The 20,011-nt window shown below is 41.7% G+C and overlaps 1 protein-coding gene across 1 annotated transcript in view; it reads left to right on the forward strand.

Moving 5' to 3' along the window:
* Window positions 1–73: 73 nt before the first annotated feature.
* The window catches only part of LOC109467780 (sister chromatid cohesion protein PDS5 homolog B-like), a 21,579-nt gene continuing 1,641 nt past the window's right edge, over window positions 74–20,011 (forward strand). Inside the window, exons 1-32 of the mRNA XM_019765831.1 lie at window positions 74–432; window positions 1,931–2,041; window positions 2,726–2,929; window positions 3,368–3,454; window positions 3,883–3,980; window positions 4,342–4,468; window positions 4,880–4,960; window positions 5,348–5,488; window positions 5,937–6,052; window positions 6,287–6,381; window positions 6,751–6,896; window positions 7,253–7,395; window positions 9,231–9,344; window positions 9,704–9,791; window positions 10,151–10,199; window positions 10,440–10,579; window positions 10,859–11,074; window positions 13,807–13,897; window positions 14,124–14,193; window positions 14,438–14,564; window positions 14,965–15,120; window positions 15,432–15,500; window positions 15,783–15,919; window positions 16,293–16,416; window positions 16,768–16,972; window positions 17,484–17,598; window positions 17,918–18,050; window positions 18,375–18,497; window positions 18,801–18,857; window positions 19,075–19,415; window positions 19,611–19,706; window positions 19,852–20,009. Coding sequence (XP_019621390.1) covers window positions 1,940–2,041; window positions 2,726–2,929; window positions 3,368–3,454; window positions 3,883–3,980; window positions 4,342–4,468; window positions 4,880–4,960; window positions 5,348–5,488; window positions 5,937–6,052; window positions 6,287–6,381; window positions 6,751–6,896; window positions 7,253–7,395; window positions 9,231–9,344; window positions 9,704–9,791; window positions 10,151–10,199; window positions 10,440–10,579; window positions 10,859–11,074; window positions 13,807–13,897; window positions 14,124–14,193; window positions 14,438–14,564; window positions 14,965–15,120; window positions 15,432–15,500; window positions 15,783–15,919; window positions 16,293–16,416; window positions 16,768–16,972; window positions 17,484–17,598; window positions 17,918–18,050; window positions 18,375–18,497; window positions 18,801–18,857; window positions 19,075–19,415; window positions 19,611–19,706; window positions 19,852–20,009 — 3,949 coding nt within the window. The 5' untranslated portion in view covers window positions 74–432; window positions 1,931–1,939. The remainder of the gene's footprint in view (window positions 433–1,930; window positions 2,042–2,725; window positions 2,930–3,367; window positions 3,455–3,882; window positions 3,981–4,341; window positions 4,469–4,879; window positions 4,961–5,347; window positions 5,489–5,936; window positions 6,053–6,286; window positions 6,382–6,750; window positions 6,897–7,252; window positions 7,396–9,230; window positions 9,345–9,703; window positions 9,792–10,150; window positions 10,200–10,439; window positions 10,580–10,858; window positions 11,075–13,806; window positions 13,898–14,123; window positions 14,194–14,437; window positions 14,565–14,964; window positions 15,121–15,431; window positions 15,501–15,782; window positions 15,920–16,292; window positions 16,417–16,767; window positions 16,973–17,483; window positions 17,599–17,917; window positions 18,051–18,374; window positions 18,498–18,800; window positions 18,858–19,074; window positions 19,416–19,610; window positions 19,707–19,851; window positions 20,010–20,011) is intronic.

The raw sequence follows: 20,011 nt of genomic DNA on the forward strand, positions 1-20,011 counted from the left end.
GATTGGTTAGATCTGCAAGCGTCTTAGATTAAAATTTCTGGACACAAAGAGTAAGAATCGTGATATTTTACATTTCAGAGGATCAGTTTCATGTGATTTGAATATTACCAACAACTAGGTTCATAAAAATTGACAGAAAGCATACTTGAGTTAGGAATGTTTATCCCAGACTGAGCTTCAGCTCAGTGCAATTGACCAATCAGAGCCCGTCTTTCATATGGGACTGTATAACATTATTTCGCGCCATTTTGATTCAAAGAAGTGGGCCAAGATTATTTACATGTCCGTCGTAATCACTGAAAAACACGTCTAATTCTGACAACGGCAAGGGCACAGCGCGGTCATCGGGGCTCGGACTAGCTACCTCATCTAGAGAGGGTGCTGTGGTGAGGTAAAGTTGAGAAGAATCGGACCAGCAACACATGCAAAAAGGTAAAGTTGCCGGGGTTTGCACACACACACTCACACATGAGCATCATGATTGATAGGTCCTGTCGGGAAGTAGGCTCCGTTTTGAGAGCTCCCTGGCGTTCACGAAGCTTATCACACCTCTTCAGTCAGATCTAAAAGGAAGCCATAAGAACAAAACAAAACAGGACGGATGCGAATTGTACGATCTCCAGAAATAACCCGACTAAGAGGTCCCGAAATTTTGTTGAACCCATAGGTTTCGCAGTGGAATTTTTACAGGGGGCATCCGTGCACGACCAAATTTCTATCACAAAATTTGCCCTTTATTTATACACTCCCTGGGGGAGGAACTTTCTACTGAAACTCCTTTGTTTTCATCATAGTCGATTTCAGTTGTGTTCTGCATTTAACCTCGGTATAATAGAAGATATTGATGGGTAATATTTTGGTGAATTTTTGATTGACTAGATAACTATTTGCTTGGGGTTTTAGTCAGGAAACATGGTTTTGTTTACACTAAATGATTCTTAATTGAAACCTTTGCAGTCAAAAATGCTGTTAGTCAGTGTGTGTCTACTGTTGACATGTGATGATATAATATTTACTACTGTAAATACATTTTTACTTTCGTGGTTTTGTTTTCTTGGTGGCCTCTTATCACAATTAACAAACTCATGACACCACAGATATGTGCTTTATGGTTCCACGATCTACTTAACCACAGAATTGTTTCAAACACTATGAAAACCTCCTTTACCCCTCATACCGTGAAATAGGAAAAGCTCTAAATTATCCCAACGCTTGCCAAAGAGATGGTATAAAACCCATATTTTAAACCTTTTTGCCCCAAGGCCTAACCCTAACCCAATTGTACAGGTAAACTGTACTGGTAAAACATCAGCATTGATAGCTGTGAATGTCCGTATACCTCTAAATGCTTGTGCAAAGCTAACATAAGGTTTGGCTGGTCAGCTCCCGCAGGATCATTATAGTGAAAATAGTGCTCGAAAGCTTACTCTGGAACTGAAAGATGACTAAGTGAAGTAAAAACGACCCTGTTAAGATCAGGAAATATGACCTTTTGAACCTTTTTGTGATACACAGAGTGCCACCATTACTGATAAATGCTGATTATTATTGTTATCTTCTGATACATTATGCATGGTATTTGTTAACTGTTCAGAGTATCTCATCACATGGAGTTAACTCCATGCTCATCATGAACATAATATTTGAAATTCCCAAACCATAAAGTCGTCCTCTCTTCCAGACAGTGCTTTGCTGCATGCCGTTAAGATTTAGAGTTCAGAATTTACTCATATTCACAAATAAAACAATTTTTATTTCAACTATACTTTCTATGATTGCACAAATCTAGATGACACATTCCACCTAAAACTGCACAATATTACAAAACACTATAGATTACAAAAAGATACATGTACAGCAGGTATGTCATGGCTGCTGAGGATACGTGTTTAAAAATTAAACTTAAGAATATTTCTGGTTTGTTGCACAGATTTCAGCCATGCCATCCCGAGGCCGACCTCACCTGAAGGTGGTGTACCCTGAGGGGGTGAAGGAGCTGACAGAAGATCTGCATAAGGATGAGCTCATCAGGAGACTCAAGGTAAGACATCTTAGTCTTAGTCAAAGACAGTCATCAGAACTCGAAATCCTGTTTTCTGCATACCTGCACTGGTCCAGGTAACATTGAAAATTACTTGCCCCAGACAAATTTTACCTGCACCTTTCACTTTCAGAATTTGGAAAGTATACTGAAAACTGATCAGAAACCATTGTCATTACTTCTTTTATACTTCATTGGTAGTAACAGTCATTGCAGCAAAAATATTTCCACTCAACACCTTCATTTGTATATAAATCCAGTACATGGACCAAAGCTTGTTAGGTATAGGTAGACATCAGAATTACCTGCACGGCTCCAATTTTACCTACACTAAACAGCATATGCAGGTGGTATTTCGAACCCTGGTCATAGACAATAAACCCTAGTTTATGACATTGGCATTTCATATGCAGGTTAGTGTATGTAGAATTGGAGCTGTGCAGGTATTTCTGGTGACTTCTTGCTCATGTATTGGGTTTATATACCTCATTTGAGGATGGCTGCCTTACCTTTTTCTGTATCTTTATAGCCGGTATATAACTGCCCCTCGGCATAACACACCAGCTCGCAGGCACGCAGCATGGCGGCAGCTGGCTATACTACACCAAATGACTTGATACACCTAACCTTTGACCATCTAGACCTAAACATTGTTTAAAGCTATCTAGTGCCTACCTTCCGCAGGTTCTGGCCAAAACGTTTGCGGACATGGACCAGGACCAGGAGGAGGAGAAGTCGCGCTACGAGCCGCTCTCGCTCCACATGGCGTCAGAACACTTCCTGCACCATGAGAGCAAAGACGTGAAACTCATCGTCGGCTGCTGCATAGCCGACATCTTCCGCATCTACGCGCCTGAGGCACCGTACAAGGACCCCATACAGAAGAAGGTGAGAGATGTGGAAGTATTGTTTTGGGCGGTGCAGGGGAGTTTGTATGTGTCTTGTCCTAAGCAGGGAGGGTTGGAAGTGAGTGGGCAGAGATTGGTCTCAGTTGATAGACAGGGTTGTTACCCTGTTTGCCCTCACAGGGTGGTAGGATGTGGTATGAAGTTGCCAAGAATGTGTATTGTGTAATCTTGAAATCATGGTATGAAACATACACAGTTGAAGGTGAGAGATGTAATTTGACAGAGACTTGTTTATGCTACACCACGTTGTTTGAGCCTTTGTTTACTCATGAAATCATCATTTCATTGTTTACTCATGAAATAGTCAAATCAGCCTGCTGTCTAATTTTTATTGAGGTCATTATTTTGAGCTGTTGCTTCAACATTCCAAGACTCAACTTATGTATATCATATGTGATTTTTCACTGTGTTCTTGTAGGAAATTTTCCTGTTCCTTATCAAGCAGCTAAGGGGCCTTGAGGACATCAATGGAGCTCTGTTTAAGAGATACTTCTACCTCTTGGAGGTAAGGATATATCCTTTACTTTTCCATCTTAGTGAACATTATGTACAAAGACTTCAGTGTGGCAAAAGAAGAAGACAAGGTGTTTTAAAAGTGGCACATATTTAGAACATTGAAATCATATCCCACAGCTTATAGTAGCTCTAAGTGTTTGATTTTTCTGTTGTATACAATATCCTGCCCTTAGGTGATTAATTTTCCCTGAACACTCATCATTTAACATTTCATTTCTTCATGCCTGAAGGAACTGTAGGAACTACTTATTACTTCCTTGTATCCTGGTATAGCAATACCATATGGTAGTTGATGGAAACACCAGATGTACCATAAGATTACACATGTAATAGGTTTCTTGTCTGCTCCTTATTTTGCTGAAATCTTACAACAATATCTTGAAATGAAGAATAAACTAGTCTTGATACTCCCTGCAGAACCTGTCGTGGGTGAAGTCGTTCAACATCTGTTTTGAACTGGAGGACTGCGGAGAGATCTTCAACCAGCTGTTTGAAACTCTCTTCAGTATTGTGCAGTAAGTCTGGTGCCATTTTTCATACTTTTAGGGCTCTGGGCATTGGTTACACAAACTTAGTTACCGGTATTACTAAATTCTATGTTTATCACAAGCAGTGCCAAAATTCCTCACTCATGTCATAAGATTTTTTGTAGTTTTCATGGTGTCTTCTTATTGTGAAATTATAACGCCAGGAATTTGTGTTTTGTATTTCTACTCAAATCTGAACTCTACAAACCTCAAACACCACAAAGACCTCCTTTATACCTACGGATGCCACTCAAAACGTTCACAAGTAATCCCCATAATTCATCCAGTTGTAGAGTTTGATTTGTGTGTTAAAACCTACATGGATGTATAATCTGTTCTATGTCCTCAGTCGTGGCCACTCCAACAAGGTCCGTACCTTCATGTTGGATATGATGTCCCCTATCATCACCGAGGGAGACTCTGTGTCCCAGGACCTGCTGGATATCATTCTTATGAGGATCATTGAGCCTCAGAAGGTTAGCATTTTTGGCGATGCCTCAGGGGTGAGCCTGATAGTATATTAGTAGTACGTAATCGTTTGATGACAAGAAATCTTGCAATTCCCCAGGAATGTCTGTTATTTCCATGTTTTTGTTAGGAACATTTCTTTCTTGCAGTTATTGCATTCATGACAAGAAAATGTGTGCATTTCTATTGAAACTCATTGCTGGCTGTTACCTTGAAGTTTTGTCAAATTGCAAAATTCAATCAGTACATATTTGTATCACTTGTAGAGGCTTAGTAGAACATCTATTGGTATGTGATGAAACTTATGACTTATGTGGTGATTACAGTTTTTCCTTCGACATATTGCTATAAATTGTAGTAAAGACAGTTTTGATGACTGTTGTACATATTGAGTCATTCTTACATGCTGTATTTTGCAGAGCAAGTTTCCTGAGGCATATGAACTGGCCAGGGACTTGATCAAACGCACTTCACAAGCCATCGAACCCTACATCCAGACAGTGAGTACAAAACTATGCTGAGAAATATTAGTGTGTTTTGATTGTTAAAGTACTTCTTGTTAATGCTCTCTTCTGTTTCTGTCATTCTGTTTTTCATAGAACAAGTTCTGTTAGTCCAGAGAAAGTGTCTCAAAATATTGTGTCTACCTTTGTGTTACAAGTGAGTTTGTTTAAGATGCATATTTTTTGGGTCAGACAAAATACAAGGGAATGACCGCTGTGACCTCTTCAACGCAAATTCATGACACTGCAAATATGTCTCCATTGTATACTAGTAACTACAGTACTACAGCATTGTTTGCCTCTAAATAAAACCACTGCAAAAACTACACAATCACAGTTCCAGTACCTCTTCGCTAATCTGTGTAATTTTGAATTCTTCTACAGTTTTTCAACAATGTCCTTGTGTTGGGGAAGACGTCTGAGAGTGATGCGTCAGCCCGGATCTACGACCTGATCTACGAGCTGAACCTGATCGCACCTAATGTCCTGCTGTCTGTCCTGCCACAGCTCGAGTTCAAGCTCAGGGTCAGTAGGGGGTCAGTAGGGGCCATAGGCAGTCAAATGTGATCATGTCTCAAGATTGTTGTAGTGAACAGCATTAGTCTATGTACTTATATATTGGGATTTACCACAGTTGTGTAAGGATTGACATAACTGATGACTATTGCCTTTTCAAGAGGAGATGGGACTGGTTTGTTCTTTTAACTTGAAACACTGGCCCGCCAGCTTTACGTGCTATCCAAGAGGACGTCCCTAACCAAACCTATGTCCTCATTTTCACCTGAGTCAAGTTTCCCAAGGTTACAACACAGGCATTCGGACCCAGAACCTTAAGATTTCCCAAGGGCATAGCTTTCTGTCAGGGACTTGAACCCAGAACCTTTAGATTCTAAGTCAAAGGCTTAGAACCCTAACCACAAGACCACCTCATGTCAGTGTTAAACTTTGTTGTATGTTTCCCACGTCTTTACAGAGCAATGATGGTAATGAGAGGTTGAACGTGACCCGTCTGCTGGGCCGCATGTTCTCAGACAAGGAGTCACAGCTGTCCTCACAGAACAAACCACTGTGGAACTGCTACCTGGGAAGGTACTCTCACTTAGTACTTGTAACTGGGATTCAATTATTGTTTTGGGTGGCGCTGGTTTTATTTTCAATCCATTCTATTGTAGAGTGGAATTTGCTGTTACCAGGTACAGTATGGCTATCTTCACTCGATAGCTTTAAACAATGTTTAGAGTTAGGTGTTCAAAGGTTAGGTGTAACATGTCATACACTTTTTATCGTTTTAGTTAAACCTATTTCCTTTGTACTTGTTGGCAGATTTAAGGATGTGAATGTGGCTGTCCGTGTGGAGTGTGTAAAGTTTGCAGCCAAGTTACTCATCAACCACCAGCACATGATGGAAGAAGTGACAGGTAAGACACAGAGTTGTATCACTGACTATTGTATCCAGAAACATGCCAACTAGTTCAATGCTTAAATGGGTTAGGGTTCTGGATAGTCAAAGAACAAAGATTTGCCCAAGGGACAGTTCTAGATATGCGTGGACTATCCAGAACTGTGCCTGAGCATGGTTGAAGTAAATCACAGTTCCGGGTACAACAGTGATGTCATTTTCTGTGGTTACAGGCAACTTTACATTACAGAAATAAAGACAAACCTAACTAGTGAAGTAAAGTACAGACACTATCATTATAGTATTACAGATCTCAGGAAGATTTTACACATCAGTTTGCCATGTCATTTACAAGGAAAGATTGACATGAAATGTTGCGGTTTTGCAGAGCAATTGAAGGCACGTTGCCACGACCCTGACGAGAGTGTACGTTACGAGGTGGTGTCGTCCATCATCAAGGCGGCCAAGGAGAGCCTTCGCAACGTGACCCGCGAGCTTCTGAGTCTGGTACAGGACAGGATGCTGGACAAGAAGGTACATTAATTTGACTTTATTTTGCTTTCCTTTGCATTTTTTTGTGCTCAATTTCTTCTTCCTCTTCTTCTTCTTCAAACAATTAAGGTCAATGACCTGGACCAGATGGTCAACTAGTAATGTAGCAGACACCCTGTGATTGCATTATGTAGCAAGTGGCATGGAGGGGCTGGCCACCATTTGTATGGATGTGTTTGAGTAAGAATAAACAGCAGTACTTACTAGTTAGGTAAAGGTATTTTCACTGTATTGGTTCATTTCCTTATGAAGTTGATACTTACGTTCAACACAGTCAAGCACAGCTCACCTGGAATTTTGTCTCTTAATTGACGTTGCTACCTTCTCTGTTATTCTAGTTTAAGATCCGTCGTGAGGCAAACCAAGGCCTGGCACTGATCTACCGCGAACACTGCACCACGCCGGGACAGGAGGACGAGATGATCAGCTGGATCAAGAACAAACTCCTGCACGTGTACTACCAGACCAGCCCTGAGGACAGGTCAGGCTCTGTTCTGTCCATTGAACCTGAACCTAGTCTTGCATGATAATCTGTACAGGAAAATAGAATTCTCATAATAATTACACTGGTAGAGGACAGGACTGTCTCATATGCGTGTTTTGGTCTCAAATGGTCATTGTCATTTGAAATGGTTGATGCCATATCGCTGGATTTTCTATGCCATATCTACTAGTAAGTGTATCATGACTTTTTTTTGGGGGGGGGGGGCAAATTAACATTTAAAACATACAAAAAGCAACATTTCAGTTGCAAATGTGTGACAGCATCTACATAATTAGTACAGATACAGTGGCAGCCAGTTAATTGCAAAACGCTTATAAGAAAAAGTCTGCTAATTGAAAAGAATTGTGAAAACCCAAACCGTTTCCCATTGACACCATTGTTTATCACGCCCCTTATTTGAAAAGCCAATGCCGGCTATTTGAAAAAAAAAATTGTCAAGTTGCAACACATTTTCAACCAAAAACATGCCAAACAAATCACCAAAATCGGCGGAAAATTTCTTATATCAAGACATCAAGCCGCCAAAAGGGACGAAGTTGTCTGTTTTGAACCACAAAGGAGGCCGAAATTTACGTTGATCGAGCGGTCGGGCGCACATCGGCACTACGTAATGAGAAGCGCGAGCCGGTTCATAGCCGCCAAATGCGGCATGCTTTTGTGTTCTTTTAGCCTGTTTATTCCAAGAACCGTTTAATTTCTCATACAACTCATTTTTTAATCATCAAAACCATGTCTCTACTTGTGTACTGCGCCATTATTTTGAGTTTATTTCGACTGCGACACGGCGCTATCGCCGCTTCAACACGCCAAATGTGCCGCGAAAAAACACCGCATGGAATGATGGGATACTGCTACCCACGCCGCGTCCGCCATCTTTGTTTACTTCCCTGAACGCTAATGCGAGAGATCCCCGTCAACTATCGCAAATTTCCATGTAACCTACGGACATCGTGAGCTAAAAAGTCATTAACATTGAAATGAACAGTTTATTGTTGCATTAGTTACGATAATTTTCGTGTGCTAGCCGGAGTTTCTGAAAATTAAGCGATCGAAGCGATCCTTTGTGAATTGTGCTATCGACTGCTTTCATGACGATCGTCTGCATTTTTGTCTGTACGCTACTTGATTGAAGTTTTCCGTTAATCAAACTTTATTTTTTGCTACTTTCGTGATGTAAAAGTACGTACAGGCTGATGATTGTGCATGTATTCGTTGCTTGTTTTGTACGTAGCAAACGTAGCATAATTTGTTTATTCGTTCGAGTAGAGCCTGCCGATAGCACATGATGTCTAACGTATCGCGGCGTTCTTCCAGTCTTGGAAAAAACGAAAAAAATACGTGTGTACGTCAACGAAAAAAATTAAAAGCAAATTTACCGATCTCAATAAAGTTCACTGTTTTTAATGCGTAAATGTGACTCGTGTTTGTATTCTTTGTGTCGTTATGTGCTCGATGCCCTGTCCACCCCCCACCCCCATAGTTTCAATGAAGGCCGAGAGTTTGAGCCTCAGAGTCTCTTAATCGGAAAGGCCGGGTATTTGAAAAAAATGTGCTGACAAATTGGCTTTTCAAATAAGCGGCTTCTACTGTATTAGTAAAAAAGAACAAAACACGAGCACAGATTTGAACCCAAGTCATCAAGCCTAACCCTGGAGAATCCCTGTCTGGAGCATTCATATATATATGAATATACTTGGAGCATTCATATAATTATATATATGAATATACTTAAAGTTGACTTATATATACTTAAAGTTGACTGTTGAAAGTATATCCATGTGACAGTGTGTGTTTTTCCCTGTGTGCTTCAGACTGTTGGTGGAACATGCTGTGACCCACTGCCTGGTACCTTACATGATGGACACCAAGGTTAGGATGAGACGACTCTTCAGGCTGTACGCAACACTGGATGAACATGCCGTCAAGTAAGTACTGTAGTATTGTATTTTCTGCAATGATAGAATTCAAGCATCTAGTTAACGCATGCTCACTACTGCTCTTTTGTCACCAAGGGAGAAGTCAGGTTTGTTTGAAATGTACGGTATCCCCATTGTAAGATTTAACGTAATCATGGCATAGGCAAAACGTACACACAATACAGTACTGTACTTATGATTACGAAGACACTGTGCTTATGCTACAGGCTTGCATCAGTGCAGTCTTCCCAGTGGGCAGTGAGTTGCATTCTCATTGATAAAAAATAGGAATAATCCCTGCTGTATAGTAAAATAGCCCTTTGTTCTGGCCACTTTTCTCTAATGGAGAGCTGTTTTTTGTCATGTAGGTCGTTGAATGAGGTGTTTCGGAGCCAGCACATGCTGCGTAACCACATGAAACAACTCCTGGATCTGCTGGCAGATGAGGAAACCGAGGTGAGACATGTCATCCGTCACTCTTCTTCAGTGTCAGTAAAATGACTTAACAGAACTTGTGAATACTTATCACATGTAAGGGAACTGAAAAATGGGAGTCTTTCCTTCATCAACCACTGGTTGTGATTATGGTATGATGCAAGCAGATAGTTGTAGATATAATTTTACATTTTATAAGTTTATTGTGTCATTCAGAGAGCCTGTAGCAATGTAAGATCTGTGTCCAATGTGAACTGCCACTGGCTGGAAATACCACCTAAATATGCAGGTGAGTACAGGTAAACTTGGAGCTGTTCTTATGTCCACCTGCACCTAAGATCATAACTAAGACTGTTGCAACATTCTTGTTCAATCCACAGGCCGAGGAAAAAGACAAAATGATTGCTGCAAAGACCAATCTTCTCGCAAGTAAGTAATTTGTAGCCTGAAGCAGCTCGAGCTTTTAGAATTAGGCCATTTGATTTATGGATGCATGCTAATGAAAAAAAGTTGCCACAGACTGTGAATATGTCTTTGACTACTGTACCTCAGCATTGTTCCAACCGTGAATTGAAACACAGTGAAAACCTCCCTCTCCTACTACTGCAAAGTTAAACCACTACAAAATTTTGCCAATTTACAGCACCGTAACCTATGGCAATGTTTCAGGGAGCCTGTCGGAGCCTTCAAAGGCCCACGAACAAGTGAAGAAGTTTGTGGACATCCTGGGTAAAGATGAGCGCATCTGGGGCTTCATGGGGACACTGGTGGACCCAAAATGCACCTGTGAGAAGGCACCAGAGACTATGGTAGGTTTGTTACTTCTGGGATGGAAGTGTATGTTCTCAACAGTTGTTGGGAGCAGCAGGACAAGGGTTTTGAAAAGCATGTCTTCTGCATTATTACAGCTAGTACCTTCAGTGGATAGTGAACCATGTAACACCTAGCTCCAGTGCACAGAAAACCAGTCATGTTAACCCTGATGAAGATGACAGACGGTCATCGAAACATCGGCTCATGTAAGACAAAAAAAATGGTTGTGAATAAAAGAACTTTACCATTCAGCATGGTTGTCTTGTTTTTTCCAGAGAGAGATTCAGAAGAAGATTGGTCACTTTGGTCAGAAGGGCCCAGCCAGCCCGTTCTACGACACGGTGAAGAATCTCCTGGAGAAGGTGTCCCCACTCATCATAGACCCGTCTGCCGTGGACCAGCTCTTCAAGCTGCTGAACGACACCATGGAGGGGCTTGGAGACGAGGACCTGGGAGACCTGGGCCAGGAGAGGGGCCTGCAGCTCATTCTGGTGAGCTAAAACAGTCATAGGAAATACACACAAATACAGTCAAACCTGCCTATAGTGGTCACTCAAGGGACTGGCCAAATTTGACCACTATGGCCAGGTGACCACTATAGAGAAACAGCCGTTTAGTTGACCCCCCCCCCCAAAAAAAAAAGGGACATGCTTTGAGTACCAACAGTGATGTCTTTATTCTGAAACATATGAATACATACATTTGCAAAGGTAAACCCCTTTTATATGTACATGTGTTAGTTCAATAATTTGTTGTTCTTTTGCTTTAGTTGTACTTTATTTTGTACTTGCTTGAAAAATAAAGAAATACAGAAATATTGCATGGAAACATTAACTTGACATCAAAGATACATACACTCAACATATTCAGTTAATCTATTCTGGGACAATGAAACCATTCACATAATTTAAAACATACAAAATCACTGGTTGTCATTTACTGTTCTTGTGTACATACTAGTACTACATGTGGCTAAAGAAAAGAAAGCAAATCAAGCAACAAACTTTCAACTCCAAACAAATTTCTATCGACTGCAAAATCATTTAATCTAAGCTCAGCTTTCGACGATTTCTTCTCACTCTCTCTGCCAGTCGAATCACTTCCACCTTTTGGAATAAGTTTGGCGTCCGTCTTTCCGCTTTCGCCATCGTTTCTCCGCAATCGCCACGTTACTAGTAGTTGTTGTTGTTAGTCGAAAAGTGGAAGAGAACGACATCGCCATGTTTTTGTTCTTTGGTGAACACTTGCTTCGCGCGACCGACATACGCCACAGCGAATTCCAACCACGTAAATAAGTTATTTTGTACCAAGATGCTGTCTATTTAGTTAACAGCAAAATAATTGTTCGTCAGTTGCCAGTTACTTTCCGTTTTTGGTCGTTTTTGAACATGAAAACTTAGCGAAAACTCTCCTTTGTTTACGGCTTGGGTTTCTCCCCGCGTGGGTTGTCTGCCTCTACCATTATGCCAATGTGGTAGTCAACAGAAAATTTTCTCCTTTCAGACTTATATCTTTTCTAAAATATCCACTACAGTGTTAAATTTACATCTAAAATTAATTGTAGTAATGTATTTCAAATGTTTTCATAATGTAATTACGTCATTTGACGCTAATGAAGTTAAATAAAACTCGGTGTATCTACCTCCATAACAGTGGAGTCTTCCGATGACCCCAATTGACCTCCCTCTGCAGCCAACATGCGCCATCTTGGAAAAATACGAAACGCATTTTCGAGCCAAATTTCTTTAATTATGCCCATGAAAAACGGAAGCTATGCACATATCTACGCATTTCAAGGAATCGAGAAACCAAATATGGATATTCTTAAGTTTTTTTGTAAAGATAATTTGCCGTAATCTTCGCCGAGCGGCCGAGTCCATTGAAAGCTCCATGCGGCACGCACGGCACTGGTGTTGGCGAAAACGCAGATATCAAAGACACCCGCGACCGCAGGAACTTCGTGTCAAAAGTCAGTTTTCCTTTATTTCATACACATATGGAGTCTAATTTTCAGTTCACATTTTAGTAATGTAGTGATCGGAAAATTATCACAAGGCTCATAACGGTCGTAGCCCGAGGTGGGGTGGTGTTACGGCCGTGGTGCTTAGTGGGTTACGGTCAGCCGCGACCGCTATCGGCGGTGTTGACATGCCGGCGGGACCGGAATGGGGTGACCGCTGACCGCGTTGAACAGTGACCGCTATAGACACGATTCTTAATGCTTACGTCAATGGGAAAAATTCAAGGGACCGGCAAAAACTGACCGCTATGGCCGAGTGACCACTATACAAAGGTGACCGCTAGTACAGGTTTGACTGTACAGGAATGTACCTTGAATCATGAAATGTTGTTACTATGGGGACAGAACTATCGGTTTTGGGAGGCATTTGACGTATGTTTTTCATTCTGAGTAGGAAGCATTGAAAGTGAGTGGGTGGAGATTGGGTGTCAGTTGATAGGGTTGTGACACAGTATGCCTTACGTGGTAGGATGTGGTCACCAGGTGCGTGTACTCTATAATTAGGCCATGTTGATTTGATTATATGGATGACATCCTCTGGGAACCCCAAAACTGATGCGCGCGTGCGAATAAAAAAAAAGTTTTGCAAAAAAAAAAGTTGCTTTCACTATGAAATCTACGTGGTCATGAAGGTTGAACAAATGGGACAGAATGTAATGGCGAATAATCTACTCTTCGAATTCATTTCTTTACATTTTTGTCTTTTTTCCTTTGATTTTGGCATTCTACGACATTGGTATCGTTTCTAAATGTTTTCCTTGCAACTTATGGTATATTTTTGCTCATTTAGCAACTGTTTTGCACGATTTACAGTATGGTTGAAAACTTTTTTTTTTTTGGAAACGGCCGAAAATTGATGCGCGCGGATGTCATCCATATAATCAAATCAACATGGCCTTATGGTATGAAACATGAACCATGGTGGGAGTAAGTTACTTTGGGTTCCAGAGTGGCAACAGTTGCTAGAGGGTGGGAGATGATTTTGACAGTTGATTTATAGATAGGTCGTGGATGAAACTGACCCAGCATATGCTGATTTGAAACATGTCAGTGTGTAATAATTATATGCAAGAATTCAGTAAGTGTTGTAGTACTCGTACGATTTAATTTACATTATTATCCCCTCAGTTCCTATATATTCACGAAGACCCAAAACACTTCCCAGAAGTCTGAAGTCTCTGATTTCTTGTTTTCTCCATACAGATGCTGTCTCCAATTTACCCTGAATCATTCCAGTCCCAAGACATCTTTGGACAACTCCTCTCTTACCTAAAGAAGGACAACAATATAGTTGGTAAGTCAGAAAACCCACGGAATGAGTTTCATTCTTATACCTGCATTAGACATAAGGGTTTTTCTCTGTGGTGACTTAAGTATTATTATGCTGGTATACAGGTTATGAAGAACGATGTGACTCTCAAAATCCTTGAACCATATGAAATCTATATGAGTGACTGTAGCAACTAGAAGTTGAGTACCTTGGTGATATTGTATGATATATGTCTGTGTATATGTTTCAGTGGATACAGCCCTACAGATCTTCAGCAACACTGGGGCAGTCATCGAGGAGGGCTTCCCTCAGATAAAGTCGTATGTATTAACTTCTTGTGTACATGTGATGTATCCTTGGCTCTCTCAAATCAAGAATATTTCTCAATTTTTACTGTGTCTTTGAATATGAAAAAGGAAAATGTAGGCATCTTTTCTTTATCCCATATTTCGGTCATGTTGCAGTATAGCTGTTCAAAATTTGTTTGCAAAGCTTTGATTTAGATAACATACTGCTGGAAAATGCATGTGCTTCCTGTTACAAAGTCAACATTACCTGTTGCAGGGCCCTTCTCCCCGTGCTGTCGGTAAAAGCGAAGACGGGCACCCCACGCCAGGCGAAACACGCCATCCGCTGTATCAACACCATCTTCCCTGGAGTCAGGGACAGCATCTTCAATCAGATATTTGAGGTTTGTTTGTCTGTTTATTTGTTTGTTTTGTATATAATACTGTATCAGTGTTACATAGGTTTGGCACTTTATTAGTGTGACATTTTCTCCTGAGTCAAGTGAAGAAATAGGAGTTAGGTGCCTTTCTGAAGGGCATAAGACTGGGGCCTGGTAAAGAACCCAGAACCTTTAGACCTGAAGTCAACAACACCTTGCCGTCTTGGGGAGAATTAATAAAATACATGCACATTCATACTAGTAACAGCTAGGCATCATCTTTTTTTTTTGTCAATCATTGCATAGTAATGTATAACATAGCAACTGGGCCCTGCTAGGGATTCGAACAACCTTTCACAGTGGTCCAATTGGACCCTTAGTCCATTGGACCCTAACCACAGACCACCTTCTGTCTCCCCAACAGCAACTGAGGAAGAAGCTGTCCTTCAACTCTGACAACTTCCTGACGGCGCTGACGTCCATCGGCCACCTCGCCCTGCTGGCACCGGAACTCTTCTCACAGCAGATGAAGAACTTTGTGGCCAAGTTCATTGTCAAAGACCTCCTCATGCAGGACAGGGTAAGGACACTCATAGAATGAATTACTAAATGAAGACATTTATTGTACATACACACACAGTGGTTTATGAAGGTGTATGAAGTAGGGAAACATTGATGTTATCAGTCTCTGAAGTTCAACTCATTGTTGTACAAACTACATTCTAGATGCTTGTCAAGTTGTGACCTGGTATGCCATTGATGTTAAGATGAGGTATGAGGTCACCAGGAATGCGTACTGTGTAAATTCATGGTATGAAACATAAACCATTGTGTAGTGCGTCATTCAATCATATCCACATGTTGAGGTTTCTGTTTGTTTGTTTTTTCCAGAAAAAAGGCAAAGTGACCACGTCTACCTGGTGTGAGGATGATCAGGTGTCAGAAGAATCCCAGGCAAAGGTCGGTGTCCTGTCAAAAGTTGTTCTTTGTATTACGAGCCAGGTATTACTGTAGTTGTGGAATTTAAACTAGGGTTGGTCAGAGTTAAAGCTGAGTCAAAACAAAAGCATAGCAATGATTATAATTGTTTGGAGCAACTAATAGAATGTTGACTAAACTTGCAACTACCGTAAAACCTGTGAAAAAAAAACAGGTTTTGCACAGGTGCAGTACATCCTGTCAAAGTGCTCAGCAGACACAGTGATGCCATGACTTGAGCAACTCTCTGTTTCTGTCCCCCAGATCATCGCCCTGAAGCTGATAGTGAACTGGCTGCTGGGTATGAAGAGTAATGAGAACTCCTCCTGTACCTCCACCTTCAGACTGCTCCACGCCATGATCAAGAACAGGGGAGACCTCATGCAGAAGGGCTCTGTCTGGTACAGAATTATCTGCAGTGTGATGAGAGCTAGAAACTAACATCTACTGTCAATGCAGTAACTTTTACAGTGGTTTTATTTTTGTAGTGACTGAGTAAGATTAAATGTTTTCCCACAAAAACTATATCTATCTCCTGGATGTTAGAAATCTTTGATTTTGTCAACATGCTTTAGGTTCCTGACAATGACAAAGGTTTGAAGAGTAAGACTGTATATTGAAGTTACCTCAGCGGTCTAATAGGCATTCAAATCTTGAAGTCTAAGCATGTTAGAGACTTAACTGGTTGTGTGAAAGAAAACTGCAATATCCTATGTTCTAACTACCTGATGAAGTTAATTTTTGAGAGTAAGATGGTATGTTTCCCATCTGCAGCCTGCCTGAGCGAGCCCACTTGCGGCTGGCAGCCGGCTGTGCCGTCCTGAAGCTGGCCCAGGAGAGAGTCTTCTCCGACCTGCTGTCCCTCGAACAGTTCCAGATGGTGGCTTCACTCATAAATGTAATTACTGACTTACTTCATCCCTTGCGAGACATAAGGCCATGACTTTTCCTTCCATCTGAGTGAGTGAAGTGAGTGGGCAGAGATTGGGTTTCTGTTGATTAACAGGGTTGTGACCCAGTATGCTTTGGGAGGCTGTGGTATGTGTAATCATGATTTGACACACAAACCATAGTGTTATAGCAGAGTACGTTGCATCATACAATCATATGAGTAATAATCCATTTTATGATGTAATTCCATCAGGTATTTCCCTAAGATTATACAATACAGATTACATTCACAAAAACCCTAAACACTTAGTAGAAGTCTAAAAACTGCACACTAAACTTGACCCCTCTCCCCTGGCAGGACTCATGTCTGGAGGTTCGTCAGAAGTTCACCAACAAGCTGCACAAGGGCCTGATGCGTCTGCGCCTGCCCCTGGAGTACATGTCCATCTTCTCACTGGCCGCTCGCGAGCAGCACCCCGGCCTGCGCAGGCAGATCAAGGCCTGTATCAACAAGAACATCGCACAGAGGAGGCAGTACATCGTCCAGCATTCAGGAGCACAAGGTAAGGCAGACACAGGGCACAGCGCATGCACCAAACCCAGATTGATTTTTAAGGATTTCAGTATCCTTATCTCAGAATTTTTCCCACAGAAGACGGTACCTTTTCCAACATAACATTTAAAAACTATAGTCTGGGTGTCACAATCAGTCACATGGATATGACCATACACAAGATGTTCTGCCAAAGTACACAACACATAATTACTGATTACGAGTTTTGCACAGGCGCAGTACATTTGGCCAACATGCTGGACCAGGAATTAATACATCTTGAGCAGCAGACTTTTTTATAAATTGTAAATTCTTTTATGTTCTTGGGGAGATATTTTCGCTCTCTTGTTGGACGGGAGTTTGTATGTACCTTGTCCTTAATAGCAGAGATTGGAAGTGGGTGGACAGGGATTGGGTTTCAGTTGATTGACAGGGTTGTGATGTGGTACCCCCTGGGTGGTAGGATGAGGAAAGGGGCCTGACACTACTGATACTGATGTGTGTGTGTTTTTCCCCTGCAGCCAAGCTGATGTCCCTGTTGCCAGACTACGTCGTGCCTTACACCATCCACCTACTGGCACATGACCCACGCTTTCGCGACCGCCAGAAGGTGGAACAACTCAAGGATATCAAAGAGTCAGTATCTGGAAACATAAGATTGTTATAACAGGGCTCGAACTGCTTTATTCTGCATACCTGCACTGGTACAGGCAACATTGAAAATTACCTGCACCAAACAAATTTTACCTGTTTTTTCTAGCAAGTTTGTAAAAACACGGTCAATGTCTGCCTCCGCAGAAGGGAAACCTTTTGCTCTGTTTCTTCTGTGTGTACAATGTATATATAATTGATAGTGAGAATAAACCAGTAGTTTGTAAGGCTAAACCATGTACATGTTAACAGTATGCATTTGCTTTGCGAATGTTACATTTCTAGTTGCTTGTTTTTACTGTAGGTGCCTGTGGTTTATTATGGAGCCCCTCATCATGCGCAGTGAGAACCAAAACTACATCTTTGTCAAGAAGCTGATCGAGGTCATCAAAAGCACCAAGGATGCCCAATGTCCGGACAAACAGGATGCCAACGAGGTACAGAAAGTTGTGTTGGAAGAGATTAACGTGAAACTTGGAAATTTACATCATGTAATTTAGCATAGGTTGTATTTGCGCGGTATGAGAAAAAAAAGTTTTTTTGCAGTGTTTTAGACGATTTGCAGTTCTCTGTTGTAAAATGATGGAAATCTGTCACAGATGTCGAAATGGTATCGTTTTTTCTTGGTAACAAGTCCTTGAAACTTGAATGTTCCTCTGTGTTGTGAAATGATGGAATTCTGTCACAGATATCAAGAAGGTAGCTTTTTGTGTTGGTAACAAGTCCATGAAATGTTTGTTCCTCTGTGTTGTCATGTGTAGAAAATGTATGCTGTGTGTGACCTGGCACACAACCTGTTGGTACTGAAGGCGACAAACGTGACATGGAAGGAGCACCCCGTCACCCCCGATCTACCCTCCAAACTCTTCACCAAACCTGACCTGGTAGGTTTTTCTCCTTTTTTCGTTTTGCATAACCTGTAAACCAACTTTAGGCATAATCTAGTACGTATGACCTGTGTAAGAACAGATTGTAAGATTTGATCCACTCACGCCGGGAAGGAAACTTAACAATAATTGTTCCCATTTTTTTTTTATAAACACAGACACTGAACATTGAACAGTCTTCAAGTTGCCTACTCACAAACTTCCAGGCTCTAGAAATGTTGTTGCATGTTTCTGTTGGTCAAAGTGCTTTGTAGAAACTTAATGATGATTGCCAATTTCTGTCTTGGTATTGTTTTATAGACACAGACGCTGAATACCAAGTCTTACCTACCCACAAACTTCCAGTGGACACCCAAGGTGAGGTTTCCTCTAGATCTGTACTTCCCAAGTTCAAAATCTCTGATTTCTTACACAAGGAATTGTTACTCAAGCAACTGGATAGGTTTAGAGAACTGTTAGACATTTCAAGTAGCATCCACTACTTTTTGTCAGTGACTGACAAAGAGTGGATTACCTGGATGTCTAACCTTTATGGACGTATCTCTGATTCCATGTTTACCACTTTGTTTCCCAGAAAAAGACCGGTGTGGCAGCGTTGATAGACAAGGACAGTCCCCTTCCCAGAGCTGGACCAAAGACAGCGTCATCCGAGCTGCCAGGCAAGAGGAACGGACCCACCAAACAACAGAGAGCAGCAAAGGAAGCGTCAGAGACGGCGAAGAGAACGCAGCGATCAACGGAGACTGCCGATGTACAGGAGAGGCCAAGAGGGCCAGGTCGAAGGGCGCAGGGGAACAAGAATGAGGCTGCCAAGAAGGGGACTCAGAGGAAGAGGACTTCAGAGCCAGCAGAGGAAGAGGAGGAGAGTCCTGCAAAGAGACCAAGAACGGCAGCCAAACCAGCCGCAAAAACAAGGTACGGGAGTTGTTTTCTACTCTAACATGCCTGTCATGAACTGTATCAGACAATGTAATATTTTCTTGTGGCTGAAGTCGCCAGCAAAGATAACTGTAGTTTCATCATACAACCACAAGAGTATTCTATGATGTAAGTCATTAATGCAAACTACATGTATATCATCCAATCCCTGTTTTGTGACTGTGACTGTAGACTCAGGGGAGGGACAGACAGTCAGGAGGAGGGCAGTGGAAGTGACACAGAAGAGTCGGGTCCATCCAAGAAACCTCGCAAGGCACCAGCCAACAAGTCAGTTGATACTGCATCCCATTTTTTTTTTCATTTGTTTGAATGAGGTAGAAAAGTATAGAATACTGTAGATGTAGATTTTTGGAATGAGTTCCCCACTGCAAATTTGTCTGAAATGTCTGCTTTCTTCTTCAACTCGGTTCAGATCTGCTGCCGCGGAACGGAGGAAATCCAATGAAAACGTGACGCCGGTGGCGACCAGAACGTCCCCCAGGAAGCAGCCCTCCACCCGCACGTCCCCCAGAAAAGCCAGCCTATCAGGGACCAGCAGAAGTCGTGGCACCGCCCTTCCCACGCCCTCCGGC

The sequence above is a fragment of the Branchiostoma belcheri genome, unplaced genomic scaffold (genome assembly GCF_001625305.1).
Source record: "Branchiostoma belcheri isolate BF01 breed outbred unplaced genomic scaffold, Haploidv18h27 scaffold19, whole genome shotgun sequence".
In the NCBI taxonomy this organism is placed as follows: Eukaryota; Metazoa; Chordata; class Leptocardii; order Amphioxiformes; family Branchiostomatidae; genus Branchiostoma; species Branchiostoma belcheri.